General features: G+C 42.7%; 1 protein-coding gene across 7 annotated transcripts in view; it reads right to left on the bottom strand.

Annotated features, from left to right (window-relative positions):
* The window catches only part of ADAMTS2 (ADAM metallopeptidase with thrombospondin type 1 motif 2), a 392,140-nt gene that overhangs the window by 214,189 nt on the left and 160,588 nt on the right, over positions 1 to 17,363 (bottom strand). For 6 of the 7 annotated variants that reach the window (XM_053298177.1, XM_053298178.1, XM_053298186.1 and 3 more), the window contains one exon: positions 4,556 to 4,709. In XM_053298177.1, the coding sequence (XP_053154152.1) occupies positions 4,556 to 4,709 (154 nt within the window). The remainder of the gene's footprint in view (positions 1 to 4,555; positions 4,710 to 17,363) is intronic. The other variant, XM_053298179.1, reaches the window with a different exon arrangement.

Raw genomic sequence — 17,363 nt, 5'->3', positions numbered from 1 at the left:
AGCTCATCTGGTGGCTACACAGGGATGGGCCTTCTCTGTTGCTGCCCTGAATGCACTCTCTGCTGAAATAAGAGCCTCCCCATCTCTGACGACTTTTTAAAAGTTTCTAAAGACTTATTTTTTCAGCCAGACTACCTACCTACCTGACATATTTGTATACCTCCCAAAACTTGTGTCTCTGGATAGTTTACAATAAAACTGGACTGTGGTTCAATTGTTTTTAAGGTTTTCATTTTTAATCTGTTTTATGTTGTTGTAAACCGCCCAGAGACGGAAGTTTAGGGTAGTCTACAAATTTGAAAAATAAAATAAACAAATAAATGTGTGTACCCACTGCCATTTCCCAACTGGCTGTTGCATCAGCAGGTAAGTAGATGGATAGTTGTTCTGACATCGAGCCGGTTGTTCAGATGGAACAAGCCCTTCGTTTGAAGGGCGTTCCATTTCAGAATGGAACACTTGCAGTGGCCCATTTCAAGTGACAACATTCCAAACTCGGAATGTTCTGCACATGCCTAGTCTCGGGCTTTCAATAACCATCAATATCTGAAAAACTAGGAATGATAAAATGCACAAGAGTGTGCAAAAACACAACAAAAACCACATCAGAAATAAATAATAAGGTTAAGGACACAACCAGTTGCACATAGGGATATGCCCAAATCATGATTCGAAGCGCAGTTCGAGCACTTTTTGGTAAATTGCACCGGGAACTTTGAGAAACCTACAAATTTAAAGGTTGAACAAGGTGAAGTGCTTTTTTTTTTTTTTTAAGTATAAACAACCAAGGCCAACTATTTCAAAACACATGGCACTTAAATATTAATGAAAATGATGTGGTGGTGGTGGTGGTGATGATGCAAGTTAAATTAATGCAAATAACTAAATTATGCAATGTTGCCCAAAGTGCAGTTCGAGCATTTTGGTAAACTACACCAAGAAAATTAAGAAAAATGAGAGCAGGTCCTTACCTGCTGTCCACTGCCCCTTCCAGTTTCCTGCTGGGGCAGTGCACATCCCAGTAACCCCCCACATGGCGCCAGCATGTACATGATGTCCATGCATAAGCAGGCACCATTTGCATGGTCAGCACAGTGTTGTTGGCCATGCAAATGGTGCCCGCACATGCACAGACACCATGGTGCCCTTTATTTCATCCAGTTGTTTCTGAAACACTGCTGCCAAAGTGGGTACACTGCTACAAAATTTGAATTAAGATTGTTGCTTTTTGTAAGTTCTTTTTGCTGAGGAATATTTACTTTAACATCTAAGATTGCAAAAACCAATGCCATAAGGTGTGAATTGTATTCAAACGATTTCATTATGTGACAGTTAAATATTTTGCAAACAGTTAAGCAGTCTGTGTTGACACATTATGAACACAACAATTAATGTCAGAAGAATGACAAGGACTTAGACATGTGCCATTTACATAGACAGTCCAATTATATGGCCTGCCCTCAGTGCACTGCTGTTCAGACAAATTAAAATTAATCAGTGTCTTATCCTTACTAGCAAACTATTTAGCATCACTAACATTGCCCTGGTTCACATGTTCACTAAGTGCTGGTGCTAAAATAGCAAGATGAAGGACCAGCACAAGCCCTTTCCATTTGCTATGTGAGATAAACACCTTGGAGAACTGCTGCCTCCAAGCAAACAGCTGTTTGGGTGGGGGACCTATTTGTGCAATCCCCCTCCCTTGTTTGAGGGAAATAGATCACACGGCCAGAGCCTCAGCTCACATGCGAGGTTATCTACATGGCACAGCGGAGGGGCTCATGCCAGTCCTCCATCATGTGATTTCAGTGCTGCCTGAAGGGAATATATGAACTCAGTCCTAGCTGAAAGAAAACAATGCCAACCACTCCCAAAACACTCTTAGCAAATAAGCCTGCTATAATATCACTGCTGAAAATGTTTCTAGCAACTACATACAAAAACGCTTTGATTAGCTTGTATTAACATTGGACTTGCATTGTTGGCAATACTTAATCCAACCCTCATTTCCCTCACTTTTGTCAGCCCTTACAGAGTGTGGCCAGTGAAGTTACAAAGATAAGGAACAGCAACCGGTCCTTTGTCTCAGTGTTTTTGACATTCTAGTTGGGAGGGAACAGTAAGTTCAAACGGATGGTGTTGTTTTCACCTCTTAGCTCTTAATGCTGTCTATATTTTCAATACAATCCACAACCATCACACATGGTCATTAACAGTTTTGATACAACTGCTTTGTGATTGGCATTGCAGATATGCTTCCCTTCGTTCTTGGTGCTATGCACCCTTTCATTATCATTCCCTATCATTACTTTGCCATCCTTCTTTCTTATATAAGTTGCCCAACCTGCCCAAATAAGGAAGGACAGTTGTTTCCCGGGGTTTATTGTGACCCAGATTGCCAGAAGTGTCCTAGATATTGACTCAGTGGGAGAGGGGCCCGCTGGGCCAGAACAGCCCAGCTGGAAGAGGCACTGGGTCAAGACTCTGATGCACCTTTGTTGGGACAAGTTATCTTCTTCCTGGGACCTGTCCACAGTTCTGAAGATTGTAACTGGCCACCTTTCATTCCTGTTCTGTTTCTGAACCTCAGCATTGATTCATAGTTCCAGCCTGCCAATCCTCTGCTCTTGTCCTCTACTTCCCACCACTGGCTGACTTGCTTCATGAGCTCAGCCTCACCTGGTCTGGACAGGTCTCTACTCTTAGCAGAGCAGTGTGCATTTATTGATCACTCTTGTTTTCTATGCAAGAGCTGATTCTCGCCCTAGAATAGGGAATCAGATGTTGACTCCACACACCACCTGATGATCCAACTCCTGCTACATGACACCCTGACAGTCTGAACACTCCCCAACTGCTATATGAGATTTCAGAGAGCAAGTCCTTAATCAGAAATTTCCACTTCAAGAAAGCAGGAGACAGACCAGTTAAAAGGGCATGGTGCCTCACCAGAGATCCATTATCGAAGACAGCACACACCTACTTTTTGAGACCAATAATAAACATAATCACATGGAAGAACACCACTCCCATGTTCATACAACTGGGGTGAATAAGATAAGCTCTCTGAGAAGAATTCACTCGCACTGAAGAATGTTAGGACAAAGCCCTTGCATGGTATAAGTGCCTGCTCACATCACTTGATTTGCCGTCGCTTGTACCTTGTCCAAGCATTCAATACACGTGTTCAATGAACATATCGTATGACAAAAAGAAGCTTCAACCCTCCAGACTGAGATTTTCTGTGCACACAGGTGCACACACAGAAGGCTTTGCCCACACAACTGGGATCCCTGCAAAGACAGAGCGGAATAGGTGGGCAAAGCTCTCCACTGTACAACTGTATGCACAGAGACTCTGTCCAGGTGTTTGAATATATGTGCATAGGTCAGAAGTCAAGCCTGTCCCCCTCCCCACAGACATTCACTGAACAACTGAAAAGGGCTTTGACTAGGCATCATTTTGTGACTTACAGATTGCCTCTAACTGACTCTGATGAAAAGCACTGTGTGCAAGGTAATGTGAAAGCTGAAACTATGAAGATTGCATTGTGATGCCTCTTTCACACATGCAAGTGGTCATTTAATATTGTTGCTGTCATCAAGTGCTGAACACGCATGTATGAACAAGCATCGGCCCCAACACCTTCCATTTTGCCAGCTAAGTTTATATAGAGTAGATCTGCACACCTTTTTTTGGTATTTTATAAAGGCCTGCATTGTTCAACCTTTTCAAAAGTGGCCTGTCTATGCTGACTAGTTTAAGACTGCAAGAATAAAACATCTGGTTGTTGCAATACTTGTTTAATTTGGTGTTTGTCTATATATATTATATATTTTCCGTTTCTCCATAGGCGTGTGCACAAAACCGGTTTGCCCAGTTTGGTTTGAGTCCGAACTGGACTTGAACATAATTGGGCATGTTAGGTGCCCCCGCCCCACAAGCAGACTGCCCACCCCCCGGCTCGGCTTTGAGCCGGTTCAGGGGTTCTAACATCAAAATTTTAAAATAATTAAAACTCACTCACCACCTCTGGGGGGTGATGTTGCGGCTGCGGGGGAAGGGGTCTTGTTCCCCCTCCACCTGCCAGCCTCCCTCCGATCTCAAAATGTCCTGGTTCAGGCTGTTTTCAGCACATTCTGGGCCTCTCTGCACTGTGGTGGCAATTTTGGAGGCCACTGAGCATGCGCACTGGCCATCTTCATGAACCTGGTCATGCAGATGGCCAGTGTGCATGCGCAGCAGGGGGGACTGCCAGAGGACACCCCCCGCCCGTGGTCATGACAGCACCCCCTGGAGGTGATAAGTGTTTTTAAAAATTGTGTTTTTTAACCAATTGGTTTTTTAATCAAGCTTCGAGGGGAGGGTTCATACCTATTTCTCCATCCTTCTAAACAGCAACAGCTAAGGTAGTCTGAGAAGAGAAGGAATTTATCTCATTAGGGATACAAAGTCAGCGGTAGTGTAAAGATTATACCAACCAAATATTGGGCATATGCTTTCAGCTATTGGGCATATGTTAAAACATCACTTGTCATTACGATTTCAGCCTTACCTTTATGCAGGATATCTGTGTGCTCACCGGGAAGTGTTTCCTTGGCAGCTGCCCTGCGGTACACCACGTGTGTCCTCCCTTCCTCCTCCTCCTGCTTTCCCTTCTGCAGAGGTTCAATAAAGAACTCGTCCTTGTCTGTGCGAATCATGCCAGCCTAAAGTGACAGGACAAAGATTGAACATTTCAAATTACTGCCCGTGCAGCAGACATTTTGAATAAACCTTTACAATATGCTTAAGCACACTTTAGCACTCTCTAGAGAGCACTTAGGATGTAGTGAGTAAGCAAGGTGAATTCTTTATGAGAGAAAGAAAATACAATGTCAGTGCCTCAACTTGACAAGGAAGGACAACAGTAAAGCATTAGACTAAAGGGATTTCTTCTGGAATCTAATTAACAAGGCCTAGGATTAGCCTATGCAAAGAGAGGCAGTAGTGATCTGAATGCCCCTATGAGGGAAGAGTTTGTGCAATATGAGAGACCAAAAGCTATAGTAGTAAAATCGATTGGAATGGCATTTGTTGGAGGAGGAAGATACACACTTCTGAATTTCAGAAAACTCTTCATTGGATAGAAACTTACTATTCACCTGAAGATGAATTCTGTGTGACTGAAAAGCTTCCATATCCCTGTGCCAACGCATGTTAATCCAATAGAACAATGGTTCCCAACCAAGGGAATACAACCCCCTGGCGATACTTTTAAGGCTTGTAAAGGGTACTCGGAGCCCTCCCACCCTCACATCTTACTGATTTGTGATTAGGACACAGCTACATTGCCTCCTGATTAGAGGACCTGGCTATTCAGTCACTGACTTACATCAAGATTGTTATTCATAAGTAGTGCTGCAAGCAGTCTGCCTATAAGCCAGTGGCTGTAATAGTCTATCTCAGGCATCCCCAAACTGAGACTCTATCTCATAACTATAACATTTAAATTTTGTTTGTATACACAGTCACTACAAATCTCTATGGGGTAACTGAGCTGAGGGTTTCAATCTGAAGGGGTACATTCCTTTTAAAAAGGTTGAAAATTCCCTGCAATAGAAGATACCACTTGTCCCAATCTCATTTATTCCCCAGGATAAGCATAGTTCTCTGTTTACCAGCTTGATTTTATGAATTAAAAACCCAAACTGTTTCAAAGTTTGTAGTATGTTAAGCTTACTAGATAAATATTTTCAAGTTGGAACTAGCCCCTCCATCCTCACAGGGGTCACAGAAATACCAACTGCATATGAGGAGGAGGAAAAGCCTACAAGTGAAGTTTAATGTTGTTGGGCTTTCACTGTAGCTTTATCTTATGATTCTATGATGTCTGTAAACTGCCTTGTGGTGTTAGAGAGAGAGAGAGAGAGAGATTGAGCGCACACTGTTTAATGTTCACTGGCACACAGTTTACCACACAAAAAGGTACAAAGTTAAGGCGCCATCCCCAGCATAACAATAATAAAATTTCATCTGAGTGGGAGCAAAGGTGATTGAGAAGCTGAATTTCCCCACTATGTATACAATAGATTTCCATAGGAATATCATGCCTGATGACAATTTCCACCTATACTATACGACATGGGCTTTAATGAGGAAAACCTGGGTAGACATCATGAGCAGGTTGGCTAAAATTTGTGGGAGCCGTTTGCTAATATGGCCACCAGTCATCCTCGTGCAGCACCAGTCTCATAAATGACGGTACCTGAATTCACAAAATTAAATCAAATTATAGATGTTTGGGTGTGACAATATCTGTAATGTCCCCAGAGCTGTACCCATGACCCTTTTGAAGGTAATCAGAAGAACACTGAAATAAATGTATTTTTTAAAGATTTAAAATATATATAATTATAAATCATTTATGAATAAGAACTCCAGTGTTCAAAGCGCATTATTAGTAGCTAAACAAGGTTACAAACAAAAAATATGGAAACGGACTGAAATGTATGCTGTTTACAACTGGCACATTTGCCAAATGCAGTGCAGCAGGTATACATTCTATAAACATGTTTTTGTGCATTTTTTTAGATAGCCACAAACTATTATCAGTTGTGCGAAGATGTAATATTTTTGTGGGTGACAGCATGTCATCAGATTCAAAATTCACCATTCAAAAATTGTATAAATCTGGCGACTGAATGTTTTCATTCAATGGATTTGCATATTATCTTGACATAAACATGTAATGCTGTGAAAATGGGGATCATATATCTCAATGAGCCTGTTGTTCAACTTCATATGCTTTGTGAACATGGGGATCTGTTTGAACATCTGCCTCTTCTAGGAAGCTTTGTAGGTCCTCACAAGACTTGCCTGCTTCCTAGAAGGGATGGCCCTGAGCCATTTTGGAAGGGCGGTATACAAATCAAATAAATAAATAATAATGATAATTAATTAATTAATTAATTAATTAATTAATTAAGAGGCAGATGTTCAAATAGATCCTAATGTTCACAAAGTGTATCACCCACTCCCAAGTCAGTAATACATTTGCTAATGATTGTTTGATGCTCACCAATTCTGCCCTGTCCACGAAAACTGTTTTTGTAGTTGCCTACATTCTTCCTTTGTTCTCAGAGGATGACTCAACTCTTTGAAGCTGGATAGGAATGGCTATGCCACATTCAACAGTCACTATTTCTAAGGGTGTTGACACTAAGGATGTGCATGAATCGCGATTTGAACAGGAATTCACAACACATCGCTGCACCTTTAAAAGAGAGGAGAGCAGGTCCATAACTGTCCTCTGCTTCCTATTTTGGTGGTGCTCCCCCAGGCTATCATTGTGTGCTGATAGCACTTCCCCCAAATGGCCTTGTGTGATGCCACACACACACATGGCCTCTGTGCATGCACATGTGTGTGCCAGCATCATGCGAGGACAGCTGAGGGAAGCGCCAACAACATTATGGAGGACAGAGCACACGGTGCACTGTGAGATTCTTGGAGGCTGGAACAATGAATCCGAGCCTCTGTTTACCTGCTGTGCTGGGATCAGCACAGATAGTCAACCACACTGCTCCCGGTAGTGCTTGTTATGTGGGCATGTGGCTTGCGCACCACAGGGGCTTGGAGCACTCGTCTGGGGGAAGGTAGGTTGAACTCTGCTTCCCTCCCTGCCTGCTTTACCATGTGCATGTGGTCATGTGAATAGCCCCACTTTATACCATTCATTATTGGCTCCACCACATTGATGCCAAAAGCTTCCATTTCCACAAAAGCATCAATAATTCCTCTTCTCCAGAGCAACTTTCCTATGGTGCTGTAAACCCTTTGCTGTTTGAAAGCTGCATATCATAGAAAACAGGCCATCAAGCTAATTTTGATATTAGCTATTGATTACTTAAACAATATCAACAACAGTTTGAAGGGGAAAATCCCTTTTCACAAACCAAGAAGAGTGAAGACTTTTTGAACTCTGACAAAATACTAAGGACAGTATGTGTAACGGTATACACGGTAACAGAGCAAGGAATGTATGGTAGAAATCCGATATGCATATTTGGCATACTTGCCCATGAAACTTAGTGCAAAATATTCATCCCTAAAGGTATAAAGATATCATCATCCTTTGAGTTGAAGTCTGCTTCCCCTAGACTTAATAGAAACTCTATATCATTCTGTGTCATTGTTTTACGTTTGAGACAGAGGACATTATTCTCCAACTAACTCAGGTGATAAATTAATGCATACTGTAGATATGGCAAAGGGTCTGATCCTTTGGCATGGTTATTCCAATGCCAACCTATGGGGCTTGCTTTGAAAAGTGATGCATGATGCAGATGGCTTTGATTAAATAAACATAGGTCGCACTTGGAATTGTGTTTGAGTAGCGTCATGATCATTCAATGAACTATACTTGGAATCGTATCATAATAATTCAGTGTTTCAGAAAGTGATGAATGGTTCGCATGTTCTAAGTTGTCCAGTGTGGCCAAAATATATTCATCCTTGAAAAACAGACTTTGTAATGGAAGACACGCATTTCACTGGAATGCACTATGTATTCTGCTAGTTGCCTTGGATCTTCAGGACACCACTATAACGTATACCAATGACTATGTTATTCACTGTAATCAATAACACACTACTCTTGCTGTCAGGAACTGCCTGGGCTGAAGCCAACAGCCTTCAGCTCAGTGAACAGCTGCCCCATGTAACAGACTCTCAGAACTGCAACATCATTGGTAGAATAAATTGTTCTCAGGCTCTGGATAGCCCAGCCACTGGATTCTTCTGGAAGGACTATAAAAGGCTTCCTATTCTAAGACTTTGCCGGACTAACGACGTCTTCTTGGCTCTAGTGCTTTGCTATCTGTGATTCCTGGCTTGACTCGTTGTCTCTAATTTCTAACCTCATTCCTGACTCCTGGCTTGCATCTTGGACAGGACAACCGGTTTGACTCTCCAGCATGCCTCCCCAGTCTTGGCTTTTGACTCCAAAATCTTCTGCAGTTGCTGCCCATGGTCCAGCTTTTGACACATATACACCATGTGTCATCATTACATGCAAGGGAGTTTTCTTCTCTTTCCTCTCAAAATTCCCTCAAGAACATCCTCTTAGACTCTCCTCAGAATGGCCTTCCTCTACTATGCTAGTTCCTTAGGCACAAAAAGGATCACTCACTGGGGATCCAATAGGGACTACACTGAAAGGGTTACATCTTGAAAAGCAAGAATTATCTCATAATTTAATATCTTATAGTGGTTTTAGGAGTACACGTGTCATTTCATACAGTGTGCCGCAAAACTATTGATTCGTGAATATGCTAGATATCAGATTGAAATATGTTTGTGTACCATTTATTTCAGTGCCTGGCTATGTAATTTGAACAGGTTCACTGTTCAAAGCTCTGGAAACTAGTGGTGTGCACAGAACTGGAGCCTGCCAGTTCAAAGGTGGGGGAGATCTCTTTAAGGATGGGGGAGGGTGCTCTTACCCCTCCTGCCACATTTCCCCTGCCGGCACTGCCTTTTAAAATGGTCTGGCGGGGCAGCAGCATACCTCCTTGCTGCCACAGTGCTCCCTCGGACTGGAAGTGACAGAAAGTTGCTGCCGCACATGTTGCTGCCCCACCGGACCATTTTAAAAGGCAGCACGGGCAGGGGAAATGAGGCAGGAGGGGTAAGAGAACTCTCCCTGTCCTTAAAGGGATCCCCTCCACCTTCAAACCGGCCGAACCGCCGGTCTTTCAAACCCATAAAGGGCCTCCGAACTGGTTCCATGCGCATCCCTACTGGAAGCATTACAGTTGGTTTTGTCACACCCCAGAACCAATAAATTGACATACTTATAAGCACTGCAGGAAGATTACTAGTGGTCATTATGGAAAATGGCATCTACAGATTTAAGGCAACTTGCTCATAGCATCAACCCATTTTTTTTCTCATTGCAAAGAATGTATTCTACCTCAAATAGATGGAAATTGTAATTAGGCATGAAATTCCTACAGAAGTCTATTATAACATCTATAACATCACCACAACTAATCCTAATTTAGGGTGGTTTGCAGTGATTTTAAGAAAGTTCTGTGCTTGCCAGCTGATACACAAGTCCTCCTTGCCACCAGCTGGGTTTCTATGGATTGTATATTGTTTGTATTTACAGGGCCGTATAGCTAATACACTGGCCCTGAGTATTCCTATTTGAATTATTTGCCAAGTGGTAGCTAAATTTCAGAATCAATCTCCATTTGGTACCAATACACCATCTGGTTGAAACTTGTGGCAGATGCAAATAAAGATGTCTGTGCATTTTTTCAAGACTAAATTATGTAGTATCACAGTACCAAGAAGTCAGATTTCTTAAAGTTCATAAATTCTTCAAGAAGATCCATAACCAACTGCTATCTTGTTCAACTGTGAGGCTATGATTGTCTTCAAAATTTCATTTCCAAAAGGAAATTTGCTAGAGTTCAGATATGTCAGGATGTAAATGCTTTCCTCTCTGCAAGGCCTTCACAAATACTGTAGCTGATGCGTAGTTGAGATTATTATTCATGAAGGAAAGGTATTCTGCACATATTCAAAAACATTATTTCTTTATTACAGTCTATGACCAATAAGCAAAAATACCATACGTACAGACTAAACTTCAAAACAGTTCCGCTAATTGAAAGTAATCCAATCCAATTTACTAATCCAATTTACTCAGTTAAGTACAATAGAATCTTTGTTCGCGTTACACATTACATGCTGTTGCACAAAACCTAGTTACACTATAAGTAAATACTGGTTGCTTATCTGAAAGTAAATATGATATATAAAATTCATCAGCACACCCTGGCAATTGTCATAAAAGAGGAGTTACAGTATTAACTTGCTATGGAGCTCACAATAAAAGGAACAACAAAACAAAACATGTCCCACAGATTCAAGTGCTGCAATGCCACACAGACAGGTATGCTCATGCTATGGAATTTTGTTAATTTTCTGAAGTGCAACAGAAATGAAATAATAGCAGCTGCAAAATAATGAGAAAAGGATCTGGGGGCTGAGTCACTGTGACCCCTACCTCAAACTACACCTTGCCTTCCAAAACCTACCATAACTTAAATGCTTAGTGGACCATGATGGTAAAGAGTGTCATGACAACTCAGATGTATCCTTTTATATAAACAACTATTATTTCTGTTGCTATTCATAGAACACTATTCATATATTTTTGGTAAGAAAACTGATACATTTGTTTGTTGTTTCTGACCATACTAACTGAAAGCACAATAAGTCAAAGAATGTTATTACAACACTTTAAGCTAGAGCTGAGCTGAAAGGGACATCTTTCAGAAATATGTCAACACTTCATCAGAAGTCTCCTCCCTTTCAGTGATTTTTAAGGGTGGCTCAAAAGGATGCAAAAATCTTTGTGGGGCATGCCTATTGCCTGGAAAACTGAGCCAATAGAACTCTACACTCAAAGTTTTGCAGAAAGCATTGGCCCAGTTGGCTTAGTAAAAGGGATTCATCCCGTTTCCCACATCCAGTTGGAGGACAATATGTAGGCTTCATTTGACCTCACTGACATCACTCTGTAGCTATAAATCCAAATCTGATTGACTATATGGCTCCAAATCATTATCACAGAGGCTACATGCTCTATGATTGACTATGATCCGGCAGGCAGCAAGAATGCTTTTCTTGTTCTTGTTGTTTTAATGGTGCTGAACGAGTCCTCAGTGGTACAGCAAGTGGCTGCGAACAGCTGTGAAAAGGTACATGTTGGGAGCATTTTTGGCAAATATTTCAGGTCTCCCAAAAGTTTCTTTTTGTTGCAAAAAATATTTGCTAGCAAAAATTCAATACAGCACTAGTTTAGTCTGCTATGGTGTTATAAATGCACCAAGGAAATGAAACTTGAAATCCTGTTCTGGAACTTCTTAATCTACTTTAGGAAGATTCCATATTCAATGCACAAAAAGGAAAAAAACAACAACACTTAAGCAGACAAACCCAGCCAGAATGATGTGCTAGAACTAAACTGAGAAGGCAGAATTCCATTTGATTTTTTATAAATACTACTGCAACAAAATAACCTTAAATATGACTTTGCTTCACATTTGTCCATGTGACAAATTTGCAAAATTGTGCAACTATGGACTGATAAGAATGTCCATGTTCAAAAGAAAGCAAGCAAAAAGTTTCACATTTAAATCACACTAATGAGGTAAACAATTCAGACTAGTTCTTCATCATGCCATAAATGCCTCTTGGTTCCCTTAAGGCTTTCTGCTGGAAGTCACATTCAACTATATGTTTAAGTAGGTAAGTATTTCCCTTCTCTGCTTTCAAGTTGCTCATGCAAACTGAGGACACCAGTCAATCAAAGTTAAGCATTTTTACATGCTTACAAGGTAAATGTATCAATTAAGCATTGATTTCAATGAAAGAGTTAAGTACAGTCTAAGTAAGTTGTAATAAATATATGAAGAGTGAGCAGGGGGAGGGTGTGCTGCCTGGATGGATCTGACCTACAAACAAACAATGAATGTTTATATACCGCTTTTAAACAAAAGTTCCCAACGCGGTTTACACAGAGGAAAACAATAATAAAGTAATAAGATGGTTAATCTACCTGGCAGATGGTTTGGTGGGACGCACCACCATAGAGTTCATGGCTGAAATGCCCACAGCTGTTTGGAGGCTGCCTGCCTTTGTCTACTGGTACCAAGGTATCACAAGAGACTGGGAGCCATCACAAGAAAAGGAAGACAATGCCAGGTAAAGAGGATTGGCTATGCAAAGCTGAATGTTGTGGACGAGAGGCAGAGCTAAGGAAGAGACGTTTAACTAGCTTATAAACAGAGCTTGCCCTGAGAACTGGTGGGAAAGTAGCCAGTGAGAAACTGACTAGCAGCCCTCAAGCCAGATTAAGGCAAGGGAGGCTCTTCACTAAGGGCAAGTGGGTCATTGTCCTCTCATCATACAAGTGTCCAATACTGTCTTCCATCCCATACCCTTGCTTTGCTGAAGCACTAGATATTTGCAATGCTTTCCATCCTGCTACAGGAGACCCTTCCCTCCTGTGTCTTTTGTTAGAGTCCTAACATCACAGGAATCTATAAACAGTGGTGATGAAAAGTCAGGTTAGAAGCCAAGAATTAGCAATGAACTAGCCTTTGGCTACCAAAGGCCTCTACACCCACAATCCCACTTGCGGGGGAAGCCACTTGCCCTGGATCAAGACCCATCTGAGATCCAGGAACGATCTGCCAGAAGAACTGCCAGCGGCTACAAAAATTCTGTCTCTGCCTGCCGACTGCTGTTGCAACAGCTGCGTAGGTAGTTCCTCACTGAGTATTCTAGCTCCAGCCTCAGGACAGGGCCCTGTGCTAGACCTCATGTGACCCCTCCCCATCTCTCTGGGGTGGAGGAAATGGACACACGGAATCTATAGAGATTCTTTCCTGGAGTATGGTGGGTTTAAAGGCAGAGCATAATGCTGCTATGTGGTTTAAAATAGCAAAGTAAATGGATAGATATATAGAGCAGTTTTAGCCCTCCAGGTATGCAAACAAAAGCAGGAAAGTCTAGCAACCTACAGTTGAATAGGAATCCAAAAATACTGATTTGACAAACAAACTATAATTTGCTCCTAGAGGTATGTGGCACTCTCTTGGAAATGAAAATGTAGTTTGTTCAGGTTGAATGAAGCAGTTACTAGGAAAAAAGCATCTGCTATTCTGTAGTTATGCTTACAGACACAGAAGATGAAATTATGATAGAAATAACCCAAATACATGACATGTAAAAAGAAAATCCTCTGGTGTACACAGCACAATAAGTTCCCTTTGTAATGACTCAGGTTGTGCTCTGGTGTAGCTGCCCAGTTTCGGCATGAGAGTTCAGAGTTTTATACCTCTGCTGCTGACCTGGATATTCCCATCTTTTGTGGTTTCTGCCTGCTGCCCCCTAACACTGCCTTGTATTTCCTCCTGAAATGCTTCACTGACCCCACCCCATTTTAATTTTTATCAGGTGTGTAGTCATACATACAAAGTATTACTTAGCATTAAATTAGCTGTGTCAAGCCTCAGTGGAGGCAATGAGGAACACTGGGACTGAAGCTGGTATAAGAGCAGCAGTGTAGTAGGGATGTGCACAGAACTGGTTTGGATGCCCTTTATGGGCCTCCGAACCAGTTTGAAGGTCCAGCAGTTGGGCCGGTTCGAAGGTGGGGGGGATCTCTTTAAGGACAGAGGATGGTGCTCTTACCCCTCCCACTTCATTTCCCCCACCAGCGCATGTGCAGCGGCAATTTTCAGTCACTTCCTGTCCGAGGAGGCACCAGGGCAGCAAGGAGGTATGCTGTCGCCCTGTTCTACAAGGCAGTGATGGTGGGGGAAATGCAGCGAGAGGGGTAAGAGCACCATCCCCCATCCTTAAAGAGATCCTCCCCACTTTCTAACTGGCAAGCACTGGTTCCATGCACACCACTAGCGGGCAATGACAGCAATTGGATACACAAACCTTTTTGTTCCCCCTACAGTTTCATAAATGCCAATTGTCATAAATCCTTTTTCATCCTTCCAAAAGCAAGAAGGATGCTTATCAAAGCATCTTTCATCTTATCAAAGCAGGAGCACAAAAATCAACCTTCAAGCATGACTGGATGTTTTTAAAATTTTAATCTCATAGTGAAAGAAAGAACCCAAGTCTCAAGCCCAGCTTTCTCTTGCATGCTTGAAAGGAGTGTTGCTCAGTGACATTATGTCATCAGTTTGGAACTTTGCAGGGAGACTTAAGACAGCATGCAAACTCTGCAAATAAAAAAGTACTGGTTTGCTTTTCAATTTTATTTGTCACATATGCCAAATTGCTGAATGCAATATTTCATCCATAATTTCAGTTGACTCTGTGATTAGCATGGTGGTATACTTACATACACCTGTTGTTAACCTATAGGGCAGTGGTTCTTAACGTGGGGTTTGCCAGATGTTGCTGAACTACAACTCCAAGCATCTCCAGCTACAACAGGAGTTGTAGCATCTCCAGCTACTACAGGAGTTGTATTTCAGCAACATCTGGGAGTTGTAGTTCAGCAACATCTGGCAGACCCCATGATATACAGTAGGGCACTGCATTTTTTGTTTTAAAAAGGTAAAATGCCAGAAGTTTGCTTTCCTTAGTTTTCCCTTCTCTGCCTCAGGCCCACTACAATTAATTCTAGGATTAAAAAAAGAGAGCAAGAGCGGGAGGTGTTAAGTTAGTAAATGTGAGTGTGTGTGTGTGTGTATTTATTTCAAACCAGATACTGTGCTACTATTCTCCAGCAACCAATGCCCCAAACAGTAGGGAAGTACATGAAATGAAAACTGTGTGTTGTTTTGATTCAAATTTGAATCGAGTTGCCCCCCAAACAGGTTGATTCAATTTGGAATTGAATCAATTCAACCTTTTTTTAAAGTTAAGGCCTCCTTTTAACATGACAGAAAGAGGCACTGAAGCACCAAGATCTCACCTTCCAAGTGCATAGAGTGCAGTGGGGGGCGGGGGGCGGGGAGGCAACCCGACCTGCCATCCCTTAGTGACTACTCATTTCAAAAAAAAAAGAGTCATGGAGGCGCCTTTGAACTGCTCCTCGGTGGTGCTGCTGATGCCAAGTGGTACTGACTGCAGAGAGGGAGGGGCGGGGATTGCCACCCCTCCATGGCCCGCCAAGCTGCTCACCTGGCCTCCGCACAGATGCGAAGATGAGGGCCATAAGAATGGAGAGCACAGTCCTCTTTGGAAGAGTACCAGTGCTCTTGCACAAGAGCATTGTGTTATCCATGGATAGTTCGGTGCTCTTGAGGACTGCACTATCCATTCTAATGGCCTCCACACATGTGTGGAGGCCAGGTGAGCAGCCAGTGAGCTGTGGGGGGATGGCAGGTTTGGTCGCCTTCCCCCCCCCCGCCCCGCTGCTGCTCTGCAGTCAGTACCACTTCTTGGCGCTACCAGCACTGCTGAGGAGCAGTTCAAAGGTGCCTCTGTGCTTCTTTCTTTTTGAAATGAGCGAGCCACTGCGGGGGAATGGTGGTTTAGATTGCCATCTGGGGTGGGGGGATGGCAGTTTGAATCGCCAAATCCCACCAGTGTGCTTTCTGCACTTGAAAGTTGAGGTCCTGGCACCTCAGTGCCTCTTTCTGTCATTTTATAAGGAGGCTCTCCACATGCTCCCTCCTCCCTGGCTTTAATTTTAAAAGAACAGGTTGAATAGATTTGAATTGAATCAGCCAGGTTCTATTCAAATTTGAATCATAACACTGGTGATTTGATTCAAAATCAAATTGTTTGAATCGGCCAGATTGAATCAATTTGAATCCAAATCGATTCTCACATCCCTATCAAACAGTATTATAGTTTGTATAACACAGTACCTAACACTCTCAGAGCTGTGAGTTTCACATAAATATTTTTGATGCAGAAAAACAACTCATTGGTAGAGCATCTGCCTTGTATGCAGAAGGTCCCAGATTCATTCCCTGGCATCCTCAGGTAGGGCTGAAAGGACTCTTGTCCGAATTCTTGGAGAGCTGCTGCCAGTCAGTGTAGATAGTATTGAGCTAGATGGATCAATGGTCTGACTCAGCATCAGGCAGCTTCCTATGTTTTCTGTTGCAACAAGTGGCATAGCAGATTGAGTGCAAGAGAGGAAATGTTGGCATTCGTAGGCCAGCCCTTTTCATTATGAGTTCTTTCCTCCACTGCTTCCAAACTTGTTACAGAGCTGTTTGTACATTGTAGGGATGTGTACGAATCACAATTCAAAGAGTGATGTGCAACACGGCATAGGCACCTTTAAAAGGGAAGACAGCAGGTCCATCCCTGCTCCTCTGCTGCTTGCTGCAGCTTCCTGTTTGGGCAGTGTGCCCCACAGCTGCCATTGTATGGTGGCAACACTCCCCCAGCTGCCCTTAGAACATAAGAACATAAGAACAGCCCTGCTGGATCAGGCCCAAGGCCCACCTAGTCCAGCATCCTGTTTCACACAGTGGCCCACCACATGCCTCTGGAAGCCACAGACAGGAGTTGAGGGCGTGCCCTCTCTCCTGCCATTACTCCCCTGCAACTGGTACTTAGAGGCATCCTGCCTTTGAGGCTGGAGGTGACCCACAGCCCTCCTACTAGTAGCCATTGATAGACCTCTCCTCCATGAAGTCATCCAAACCCCTCTTAAAGCCATCCAGGTTGTTTGCTGTCACCACATCCTGTGGCAGAGAGTTCCACAAGTGGATCACGCGTTGTGTGAAAAAGTACTTCCGCTTGTTGGTTCTAGACCTACTGGCAATCAATTTCATGGAGTGACCCCTGGTTCTAGTGTTGTGTGAGAGGGAAAA

This window comes from Hemicordylus capensis, chromosome 2 (genome assembly GCF_027244095.1).
Source record: "Hemicordylus capensis ecotype Gifberg chromosome 2, rHemCap1.1.pri, whole genome shotgun sequence".
Lineage (NCBI taxonomy): Eukaryota > Metazoa > Chordata > Lepidosauria > Squamata > Cordylidae > Hemicordylus > Hemicordylus capensis.
Note: the sequence above shows the minus strand (reverse complement) of the source record. Positions and strands in the feature narration are given on the sequence as shown.